A 12,067-nucleotide genomic window follows, 5' to 3' on the forward strand; every position below is an offset into this window, starting at 1 on the left:
TCTCCCCCATCCCACCAGGGGAGGGTGAGTGAGCAGCCGTGTGGTGCTTAGTTGCCGGCTGGAGTTAAACCACAACAGGTCCATAATTTGTCTAACTTTTCTCACAATGAATAATGCCTATTAACGCAAAATAATACCACTGACCTCTTACAAGATTAATCCCTTGAACTGGCACTACTAATTACTGAGATTCTGGCATTGTATCTCTAGCTTTAGGATGCAAGGAACATTAGAACTACAATATTTCTTCAACCAAAGACTCAGAATGCTGTCATAATTACCTGCTACCCAGTGCTGTTACATAAATATAATCTCATATAATCAGCAATTATGATCCTCTGCTCTCCAGAGTTCCTCTTACATAAAAAGACAAGCAAAGTACTTCATCTACTGCCCCCTTCTCTTCCTGTACAGTCCAGGGTCAGTGCCTTTTCTTTAGATGCTTTTATTTGAAACAGTTCAGCAAAGGGTCAAAGAGGACACCACACTCATCCTGTTGGACACCTGAAGTAGCCTAAAAGAGAGAGTTTGAGTACAATACAACCAGCCTTCCCCCCCCCCCCCCTTTCAAAAAAACCTACTTGAAACTGGAAGGTAGGAGGCAATCTTCAGACACTTAAGCTTAAATTAGAACCTTCCTGGTTTTCCCTCACCCTTTCTGAATATACTCAAGAGACTGGTAGAAAAACCATACATACCTTACATATAATGAGAGAAAGAGACAATGTACAAGACTTAATTTTCATTTACTATTCACCTGTGTTGGTCAATTTACCCTATCCCAATTTTCATATTATGTCTTCCCTTTACACTGCTCTTGCATTGCTGCCCTCTTACAACCAACTCTATCCTGTGGTGTAATTTGCTTCCCCCCCTTCTTCATTGATCAATGTGCTTCCAAGAGACCAAACACCAACAGAAACTATAAACACTATCAAGATGAGAAATGGAAGAACTCTAGCTCTAAAACAATAGGGCAAGGCAAATTAAGCTACAGAATAAAGATGCTGTTAATATCATGTATACAGAAAGGGAATATTCAGTATTTGCTGTTGAAGAGCGTTTCTGCTCTTTTAAATACTTAATTCTGTTAGCCAAAACAGAACTCCTGCATTTGTAAGTCCCTCTTTCGAACATGTCATATAAGCCTTCCTTCTCCGTGCTTCAAACTTTTTTTTTACATTATAGATATAAAACCCAGTAAAATTGAAACAGCATTATTTGATAAAATATATTCTTGAAATAAGAAACCGTACATTACATACACTGTACTTTGTTCAATTAGAAAAAAGCCACAAACAATACAACAACCAAACCCAAAACCAACAACACTAAACAAAGACAGGAATGCATGAGATTGTACAAAACAGTTACAGGACCATCATCACGGGACCATGAAAAAAAAAAGAAGCAAAAGTGATGGATAAAGCAAGAATGACCGCTTCAATGCTATTGAAGTGAGACTGCTTCTCTACTATGCAAACAAATTAATGCAATGATGCTGAAGTTAACTGACAGTGCTAATCTACTGTAGTAGGCATGCAGGAATATATACTAAGAGTGAATAGCATGCTCTCAGGATGGGATTTCTACATGAAAAATTATAATTTTATGTATGTTGGCAAACCAATGTAAAGTCTACAGAGAGCATCTTCCAGGATATGTAGTAAATAAACTTCTCACACCCCTAGCCTTTGAGTCAAATAGTTGCATTTGTACAGCAGCATATGGGAAATCTGACTTGGTATGAAAGTTTGATACTGTCTCTGGATATTCTCATTATATTTAAGAGCAATTTAAGAGAGATCCACAAAAGCAATATTTATTTTCAAACTATTTTACAAGAAAAGCAAAATAGCTTATTGAGACTACCAAGAAATAATTGCTTGCACCTGCTAATTTTTCAAATCCCAATTGTGGTGGTGCTTCCCCCCCCAGCCACACTATGATCTGAGAAATGCTCGTTAGGCCTTGGCCTTGATGAACAGCACCTGGACTAAGCTCCTCTTAAGCTTATCAGAAACACTGTCTGCTCCCAGGAACTTGTGCCGTCTAACAAGCTCCTGTTTTTTAACAGCCTTGGAAACTTATTTTTCTTGCCTGAATTACAACCCAAATGGAATAACACTTTTGTTATCAAACTTTCAAAGAAAGTTACTGACCCGAATTGCAGCCAGGATGGAAAATTACTATGACTAAAGCCCACTCTCTTGCGGCCCTATAAACACCAGTCCAAATGAGACCCTTTGAGCTCTCTTGGACTGCAGTGGGCTGTGACCAGCAACCTCCCTCTGAGTGCCAGTGAACTCTCAAGTTTGCCATACTCGGAGGACTGCCAAATGATGATGGATCCTGGGCTGATACCCCCCCCACTCCTCAAGGCTCAACCCTTTGCCCATTGAGAAGATGCAAGTGCATCCAAAGTGAGTACTTCACTGAATTCAAGGGGAATTTTTTCACAGGTAGCTTGTACAGACTCTTTATGTCTGTGCACATGCAAGTGTGAATATGCTACAGCAAGTGTACCAGGAATGCTGCTCTCCTAGATTCTTAAGCACGTTAGATTTGTAAGTTAGGCTTATAAGTGAGTTACTGTTGTGCTTATACTAAGTTCTATAGAATCTCTTGTTAATTTGTTTATATTAGGCTATCAATTAGGTGCTGTTAAGTTTAGGTGCTGTTAAACCTTTAGGCCTAAACTGTTGGTCAAGTCCAGGGCTAAGTTCAGCAAGGGGGTCCACTCTGAACCTTGTGACTCAATGGGAGGCTCTCCCTCATTCCTTTTTATCTTTACCCAACCTCCACATACATAATTTTTTGTTGATTTTAGTTTTAGATTGATTTATTTTAGATTTTAGTCCAATTTTTCTCAGTGTGCTTTAACCATCTAATAAGTAGTAGAGTCAACCTTGACAATGAACTTTGTTGTGCTTTTGCTTTTATATTAAACCTGATATCGTTGCCAGTGATTCTTTGAGTGACCTAACACACTCATTTGTGACAAATGTCTATGGAATAAAATCAGAGTATGCTTTGGGGAGATGACAGGAGAGACAGACTTCAAGAAAAACATCACTGGCAAACATTAAAAACAAATGTTCTGTCACAGGGTCACTAGTTCTTTTCAGTAGTCTTAGGTTTAGCTTCACTAGCTTACCTCTTAAAAAAAGGTCCCCCGATCAGAACACACAACTAGGAAAAGTCAGCTAATTTATACAAGGCACTAGGAAGAGAAACTTCATGACAGACAGTTATACAAGCCATGCTGCAAAAGCACTGTTAGAGCATTTAGACCCCTGTATAAGGTCTATGTTGATAAAGGACCAAAGAGAGGATAATTTATCACTGCTGATTTAGAGGGCATTCATTACATTAAACTGCCTTAACAATCCCCCAATTAAAACCCAACCAGAAACAGTATTATTTTGAGCAAAATAAAAGTTTAACCCATTAAAACCAGAAAAGATTAATTCCTGCAAGGTCTTTGAAAAGCATCTGAGATGACAGTCCACCCCATCTTAATAAACAAGAAGTCCAAGGAAGGTCATGCATTTGAAGAGCCCCTTCCAGAATGAAGTAACAGACACTAAATGCCAAGCTCTTAAAACTGAAAGTTTGTAAGCAAGTTTATTTAGGCAAATACAATTCAAGTGGGCTTTTGTTTTATTAAAAAAAAAAAAAAAACAACAGAACTACTCAATCTGATTTATATGTGTGAAAGACATTCATCTTATTCATCACCACTAATATAAAGCAAAGGGAACAAAGAGTATTAAGTTTAGGCTACCAAGAAGTGTTATTTCCTGTCCTCATCTATTCTGAAACACAAAGTCTTTTCCTTTTCCCTGACTTAGACTGACAACTCAAATTCATTTCTTGCCAATTAAAAATAAAGTAGGATGCTGAGACACAAAGACAAAACTAAAACACCTTCCTCCCCCAACCCCCTTCTTCCCAGGCTCACTTTCACTCCTTCATTTCCAACTTTCTACCTCTTCCCCCCCCCACTTCAGGGGTGGGGAGAGAATCATAGAATGATTTTGGTTGGGAGGGACCTTAGAGATCTTCTAGTTCCAACCCCCTTGTGGAATGGGAGGTTGCAGTCAGTTCTTAAGAGCTTATCTGCCACTCCTTCCTCTTCACACTTTTTCCCCTGCTCCAACATAAGATATCTCCCACAGGATAGTCCTTCACTAACTGCTCCAGCATGTGTCCTCTCCATGGGGTACAGTCCTTTGGGAATGGACTGCTCCAGTGTGGGTCCCCCAGGGGCTGCAGTTCATGACAGAAAACTTCCTCCTCTCCAAAGGTGTGCTCTCTAGAGGCTGCAGCTTCCTCCAGGGCACATCCACCTGCTCTGTCACGAGGCCCTCCATAAGCTGCAGGATGGTTATCTGCTCTGGAGTGGTCTTCTCCACAGCCTGTAAGGAAATCTCTGCTCTGACACCTGGAATACCTCCCACCCCTCCTTCACTGACCTAATTGTCTACAGAGCTGTTTCTCTTGCATTTTTCTTCCTCATACCTACCTCCCTTCTCACATACACACACCGCTGCACAGCCTTTCTTAGATGTTATCACAGAGGTGCCCCAGCTTCACTGATTGGCTCATGTTTGGCCAGTGGTAAATCTATTTTGGTGCCAGTTGGAACTGGCTTTGTCCAGCACAGCAGAAGCCCCATGTCTCTTCTGATGAAAGCTGCCTCTGCAGTCTCCCCACTACTAAAACCTCAATACATAAACCCAATACACTCTCTCTATACATATGCACTTTTTTCTTTTTTTTTTCTAATTTGTATTACATACTTGTGCCAAAAATAAACCAATAGATGAAAATACTTCCCTAATTATGCTTGTAGAATCTTTGTTTTTAACTCCCACTTTGGTTTCTTGAAAGCAGGAACTTAGAATAGTGGCTTTCAACTTATTTTTTAATCTTCTGTGGAAGGTATGAGTTTATACAGCAAATTCCAACTTGCTGACAAAGAGCTGGCTTTACTTAACCATCTTTTATGGTCCACAGACTATTGAATCGACAAAGCAAATTCAATCCACAGAAATTATTGTCTTGCATTAACATCAGCTTTCAAGAACATAAAAAGAAGCCACTTTCTGCTTACTGGAAAAAGGAAGTACAATTGCACCCCAGCCAGCTACTTTCCATATAACCTCTACTGAGCACACTCTTTTTTTACCTACAGAGAAGTAAGGTCCGTTCAAGAATTTCTTGATAGCAAATGGCAAGCATACAAATAGGTTTTCCAAGATCTGTCTGTGAATTAGGGTACAGGGTTACTGAATGATACAAGCATAAGGGGAAGAACATTTAACATTTTCAAACTTTTTTAAAGCTTTAAATTGTGTTCAGCAGCAAATTTAAGATGCATAACCAAGTCTTACTTCAGCAGCAACTATCATGTTTTAAGTAATTTGTATCTTCCTGATATTTGCTTATAATAGTTGTCTGAATACTTTTTTTATATTCAGTTGGTTTAGTCTTATGATAATTGCTACAGCTTTTGAGTAACTTTGTTATACTGGTATTTACAAGTGGTCATAGTTTGGTATGCAGTATTGTTCAAACATTGCATTTAAGAAGTTTTTTACTACTTTAAATGAGCTACCTAGCTAAAGTCATCAGGGTTGTCCCCAGTAAGTTAATGCTTATTGAATGTCTTTAGTTATAACTCTCTAAAATTTAAAAAGTCTAGCTTTGGTCACACTTTTATTTTGTTCATGTTCCTCTACTCAACTGACAAGTTATTGTTGGCTTTGGTTGGGGGGGGGTTTGTTTGGTTTTGGTTTTTTGGTTTCTTTTTAAATGTAAGTAATTGGGAATATTTTGCCACTTACTAGAAGAAGCCTAAAATTTGTTTACTAATGTTGTGGTTTGAGAGGAAGTATTTGAATACTGGCACCTGGTGTGGCCACTGAGGACATGGATACGCCTCTGAGAACACAGGGGGGTTAAAAGCAGAGAACTCCCAGGAAAACTTTCTCTTGGTTCCTGGTCAGGGAAAGGTTCAGACCTCCCCTGCCCAGCCGACAGCTGGGCAGGGGAGGGGAAGCCATGCGGCCAGGTGATGTAGGCCTGGGTCCTGAGGATGGAAGGGTGGAGGAGCACCAAGAGACATTGGGCAGCCCCCCCCCGCCCCGGAGAGAGGGAGAGAGAGAGAGAGCCAGCCTGTGCCACCTTGAAATTTGATAGTATGCCAGCTGAGAAGGGGGGGGGGGGGGGGTGTGCAGCGAGAAGGTGCCCGGCAGGGCAGCTGTGGGAGTTCTGGACAGGCAGAGCCTGAGGTTTTCAACCCTTTTCTTGGATGATGGAAACCTTACAAATACTGATCCTCCTGGAGCTGAATGAGAAGAGAGATAGAGACAAGATAAGAGGAAATGGGCCACCAGAGAAGTGAAGAAGAATCTTAGGTGGGAGGAGGTGATGGAGTGGCCTTTGGCTGGACTTTTCTTGTATAGACATGGACAGAACCATTTTTTCCTGTGACACAGAGACTGCATTTTGGGGAGGCAATGGCTTGGAGCCAAGAGAGTTCAGTGTTGTTATGTGAAAGAGTGCGTGAACAGAGACAACAGGTGAGGAGGGTGGTGGTGGTGCCCTCCGTCTTCAGTGCAGGAGAAGATCTCTGTTCTTGAGACCCCTCAGCCCCAGGGGGTGAAATTTGGGGGGGACAGGTGTCCCAAAAGTGAGAGACTGTGCTCTTTTTTGGAACTGGGCAAAGCATCCTTAAAAGGGGAACCCTAGAAACAGCTCTGGTCCATGTGCAGTGGTGAGAGCACTGGACATGGAAGGAAGAGTCACGATGGCAAATGATCTCCAGGCGGTGCCATGTGTGACATGGAAACACATAAGATCTCAACTGTGTTTCCAGGGGAAGCCTATGGTACAAGGGGGACTCCTCTCTCCTTGATGAACTGAGAATTGATTATCTAAAGGGTGGTGATGGACTGAGAATTGATGATCTGAGGGGTGGATATATTGGAAATTTGGTGGGGGGAGGAGGAGTGTTTTTGGAAGGTTTTCATTCTTTCTGTGTGTTTCTTTTTACATATAGTTGTAGGTTAATAAAGTTTTTCTTCTTTATTCCTAAGTTGGAGCCTGCTTTGCTCTATTCCTGGTCACATCTCACAGCAGACACCAGGGAGAATGTATTTTCATGGGGGCACTAGCATTGCACCAGCGTCAAACTGTGACAACTAAACAAGTACCATCTTTACTAGAAGTAGAAATCACAACAAAGAAATTTACAAATTATTCACAAGATTCAAAGTTTACTGACTTTCTAGAATATTTCTTGGTATAACATCAAAGCTTGACATTAACAACTTCTGTGCATTTTTTAAAGTTTCTTTAGTTTTACCGTTCATAGTTTTCCTACCAATTTACACCTAATATCACCTAAACACTTCTCTCTTCCCCCTTCTTCCCACCCCATTACTCACACTATGTTACATGCAAGCTTAATGGCCAGCATGTGCTTAATGATCAGCTGGCCATTATGTTCTTGGATTTTTTTCACTTGGGGCAATAATTTAGATCTACCCCCTTTACCCAACTGGCTGTTTCCATAAAGCCCACAGAACTCAGTTTTCTTTATGACCTCTGATTCATGAAATCAACTAACAGGTTCAACAGGCTGTGATCAGAAAGAGGAGGCAGTCAAGACAGATGGGTAGACTGACAGCATGATCACAACAGCTTCTATTTGTAAGTTTACCTTGCCTTATTAAATCTGAAGCATTCATCATATTCCCAGTTTTAGAAATGTTAACTTCCTAGTGCAGTAGATACTTATTCTAGAACACTTTTAAGTTGAACAAGAATTCAATTCCACCCCTACAAGTTCACTGTTATCCTTATCTTGCAGCAGGAAAGTTCTAACCAGACTTTTCCAACCAAGTGAACCCTTTACACATCCTAGAACACCAGCACTGACATTAGAGGAGTGGATTTTTTTTTAAATTAAGATAACAGCTGGGAAAACTGTACTTTCACTTTGGAAAACAAACATGAAGTTAACACTTTCCATTATAATGCTTTGGCAACTCAATTAAAAAAAAAAGGAAGCTTTACTGGAATTAACAGTCCACTGTTCCAGCTTTAGAGATAGCATAGTTTAGGGTTTATACAGCACGTATTATGCATGCATGCCATGCGCTCTATAGATGGACATGAGTTTTACATTATCATTTCAATCTAATCTGTTTCAGCTTTTGACACTTCAGACAACTTTTGAGGAAAAAGTGTGTAATGCCGATAGAGCTTAAATAGAATTAAAACTGTATTATGTAAGGTATATACACGATTACTACAGTCATTAAATTAAACTATCTGATTTTAACAAGCAGATTAAGCATCTGTAAAAATGCATGGTCAGTCCACTTGCTCAACAGGAAGCTTTAGCACAAAGTTAAAATGGAAACCAGTTCTAAAAAACAAAACACAGGAGAATATGTAACCAAGAACTGAAAGTGCTTACCTTGACTCTCCACTACTGTTTCTTACATCTTCGTCACTGTGCCCATTCATTGTAAATATTAACAAGTTTAAAAGATAAATAGAAGTCCACTCAGGTTAGAAGGCAGATGCCAAGAAATTACTTCTTGATACTCTCTTTCCCAGATGACTCAAATGTTCTCTGCAAGATTTTTCCAAAATTGCCTAAAGTAGTAAAGAAAAATGTTGACATAACTTGAAATATTTGATAGTTGCAACTGAAAGATACTGAAAATAACTTATCCTGTAATAACACAACCAAAAGGGAGTATCTATCACATCTGGCATCTTCTTTTTAACTGAAAAATAGCTTTTGATATGCCATAGTCCTGTGTTAAGAACAACCTGATCTTACTTTTAAAGGAAAACAGCCTCCCCAAACACATAAATAAAAATTATAACTATTAATGCTCTAAGATATGATTAGCAAAATCATTTTGTGCACAAAACACATATCATAAGCAGTACTAGACACAAAGTTTACATTCTGTTGGGGGTAGAGTCAAGAAAATAGACTGTCCCATTTTTTAAAAATGGCTCAACTACATCATGCTAACAAGATGCCACAGATAGAGTGATCACTATTTCAAACATCTTCAAATCAGATCTCTACCGTGTCAGATGCACCTAGAAAAAGTTAGATTCACATTAAATTGAGTGCAAGTATAAACTCACTGGTAATAAGCCAAAGAGCAGCACCTCTCACAGATGTAGTGGTGTGAAAGCAATTAGGGGCCCGCCTGCAGGTTGCCTGCCTTGAAGTGCTCTCTAATATAGCCCAAGCTTCAACGCATGATGGAGGTGGAGGCCGCCTCGTACCGGGATGGTAAAAGCCCTGCACTCAAGGACTATCTGACACCAGGACCACTCCAGACAGCAAACAAAAGCAGTGACGGAAAAAAAGTGATAGGAATGAGCCCTGTAACCCCAGAGAGGCCGCGAAGCTAGGCTGGGGCCTCCGCGGCGGCGAGCTAGGCAGCTTGGTGGTTCCTCGCAGATAGGCCGTTGGCTGCCCAATGAGGCCAAGATCCACGCTGGCTGCCCTCCCACGCCCAGAGTAGGAACACTCCGCCTCCTTTGGGACCGGTACTCCCTGGGCCCTAGGAAAGATCTTTAGTGGCCATGAAACTCTCCTTGTCGGCCACTCCCTGCTCTGCGACAATCCTCCCCAACCACCCGTACCCCGCTGTCGCGGCCTCCCGTGACTGACAGCTCCCGAGGAGAGCCCAGGCCCGGGCTTCTTCCCTACCTCTCGCGAGTTCACCTCCCGCCCCAGAAAATGGCCCTCTGCTGGTAGCGCGACCTGCACAGGCGCTGCTCCTGGTCAAGGCTCTCGGGAAGTGTTGGCAAAGCGGCCGCTGTCCTCTGAGCTCGCTTCTCCCAGCGCCCCCCCATGGCCAGAGAAGAGCGAAGGCCCCCCAGCCAGTTCGTCACAGACCCCGCTGGACCCAGCGAAAGAGGCTCAACCCCGACTGCCCACCTCAATTCTCACAGCTCGCTCCCTCCCTCCCTCCCTCCCTCTTCGGAAAACAGAGACCGGCTCCAGGAACCCAGCGACACGCTAGGCATCCAACTCCTTCTCAGCGCCAGTCGCCTCTCCATCCATCTTTGAAAGTGGCAACCACCGGACAACTCCGGACCAGGGAAAGAGAAAGGAGCCATGGCGGGCCTCTGCCTACCTGCGTGTGTGCACTCGGCCAGACTTTCCTAGGTCTGCCCTGGTCCGAGACGGCGCTACACTCCACAAAGAGGTCTGTGCTGCAACCTAGGGTCGAAGACTGCTCCTGCGGCCAGTACAAGGCCTGGGCCGCCGGCTCTTTACAGCCCCACACAGTGGGCTCGCCTGCAGCCCCCACCGGCTTGAACAATAGGGCCCCAAACCGGGTAGGGAGAACCCTGGTAAGTGCTCTGTTGCTCCGCCGCTATTTCCTACGTCCTCTCGACCACCGCCATCACGCTACCACTCCGCTCAACCTCCTCCTCCCTTAATTGGATGGAAACCCTGGGCGTGATGTCAGTCCTGCGCCCTGGGACAGAGCGAGGAGGAGGAGCAACAGTCGGGAGGGGACAGCGCCGCCGGGACATAGCGGCATGGCGGAACCCAAGCGGTTTCTTAGCTGCGCTGGATACTGCAGGGGCCGGAGGCAGTAGGAGCTCGCCTGCCCGCCGCAGCAGCGAACGGACGCTGAGGCCAGTGCCGCTCTTAGTGCCCGCTTGCGGCTCTTATGTGAGGGGGTAGGGCGCGGCCCGGCCTGAGGGGCGCCCATGACCCACCCAGTATAGCAGGGAACCTGGCCTAAGCCGCACGTTACTGTTTAGAGCGGTGCGGGTTTTTTTGTTTGTTTGTTTGTTTCAGGTTTTTCCTGTCTAAAATGAGAACCCCCTAACAAGCACATATGCATTTCTTAGTCTTCCTATACAATTACAGTTGGCATTAGGGCATATTTAGGAAGGCTTGGCATGCAGCTGCACAAAGAACACTTGCCTAAACGAGGAAAGCATCCCCTAGCTGGAGGCAGAATACTCTTTTTCTTGATATCTAACTGGAGTTGTTTTGAAGTGATTAATGAGAAAACTGTTTAACGTGGCTCATGTTCAGAAAAAAAAAAAATATTTAGAGTCCTACTGCTAGAGTCTACCTGTTCCCAGAGTAGCAAAAGAAAAGTAGTGGCTGCTGAGTAAAAGACAGCTCTGAGCAACACAATTACAGAATGCTGGAAACAGGAAGTAATTTACCTCCTTTGTCCTCTTTAGAATCCTGCATATTGTGCTGGTTTTGGCTAGGGTAATTTTCTTCATAGTAGCTAGTATGAAGCTATGTTTTGCATTTGTTCTGAAAACAGTGTTCAGAATTCAGGGTTTTTTTTTTTTATTTTATTACTGAGCAGTGCTTACACAAAGCCAAGGGCTTTTCTGCTTCTCACACCACCCCACCAGGGAGTAGGCTAGGGGTACACAAGAAGTTGGGTGGAGACATAGCTGGGACAGCTGACCCCAACTGACCAAAGGGATATTCCAGACCATATGACATCATAAAGCTGAGGGAAGAAGGAAGGGGAGGGTGTTCAAAGTTATGGCATCTATCTTCCCCAAGTAACCATTACATGTAATGGGGCCCTGCTTTCCTGGAGATGGATGAACACCTGCTTGTCACTGAATGAAAATCCTTGTTTTGCTTTGCTTATGTGCACAGCTTTTGTTTTACATATTAAACTGTCTTTAGCTCAACCTATGAGTTTTCTCACCTTTCCAATTCTCTCCCCCACCCTATCACTGAAAATATCAGGAAAATAAAACTCTAAAACTGTAATTTCAGTATCAGAGAGCAGGCATTACTTTATTTTGGTGCCGGGTGTGTGGGTTAATCACTCCTCCTAACACATGCACACCAACTATCAAAAATTTTAATTAATTATTTATAAATGGTAGCAAACAAAAGAATTGGTGTTCATATCCTATAAGTTGCATAGTTCTCTTATTAATTAGCAGTCTATCTTGTACTGGTTAATGATTCTCTAGCTTCTCATGCTAATTAATCCACGTGCTCAGTTTCTCT

The 12,067-nt window shown here is 42.7% G+C and overlaps 1 protein-coding gene across 2 annotated transcripts in view; it reads right to left on the bottom strand.

Annotated features, from left to right (window-relative positions):
• Positions 1-10,459, bottom strand: part of LOC118701542 (chromodomain-helicase-DNA-binding protein 1-like) — a 100,267-nt gene extending 89,808 nt beyond the window's left edge. For both annotated transcript variants that reach the window (XM_054517784.1, XM_036406219.2), the window contains exons 1-2: positions 10,191-10,459; positions 8,495-8,676 (exon numbers count right to left, since the gene is read on the bottom strand). In XM_054517784.1, coding sequence (XP_054373759.1) covers positions 8,495-8,544 — 50 coding nt within the window. In that variant the 5' untranslated portion in view covers positions 8,545-8,676; positions 10,191-10,459. The remainder of the gene's footprint in view (positions 1-8,494; positions 8,677-10,190) is intronic.
• Positions 10,460-12,067: the final 1,608 nt, after the last annotated feature.

Source organism: Molothrus ater, chromosome W (genome assembly GCF_012460135.2).
Source record: "Molothrus ater isolate BHLD 08-10-18 breed brown headed cowbird chromosome W, BPBGC_Mater_1.1, whole genome shotgun sequence".
Classification (NCBI taxonomy): domain Eukaryota; kingdom Metazoa; phylum Chordata; class Aves; order Passeriformes; family Icteridae; genus Molothrus; species Molothrus ater.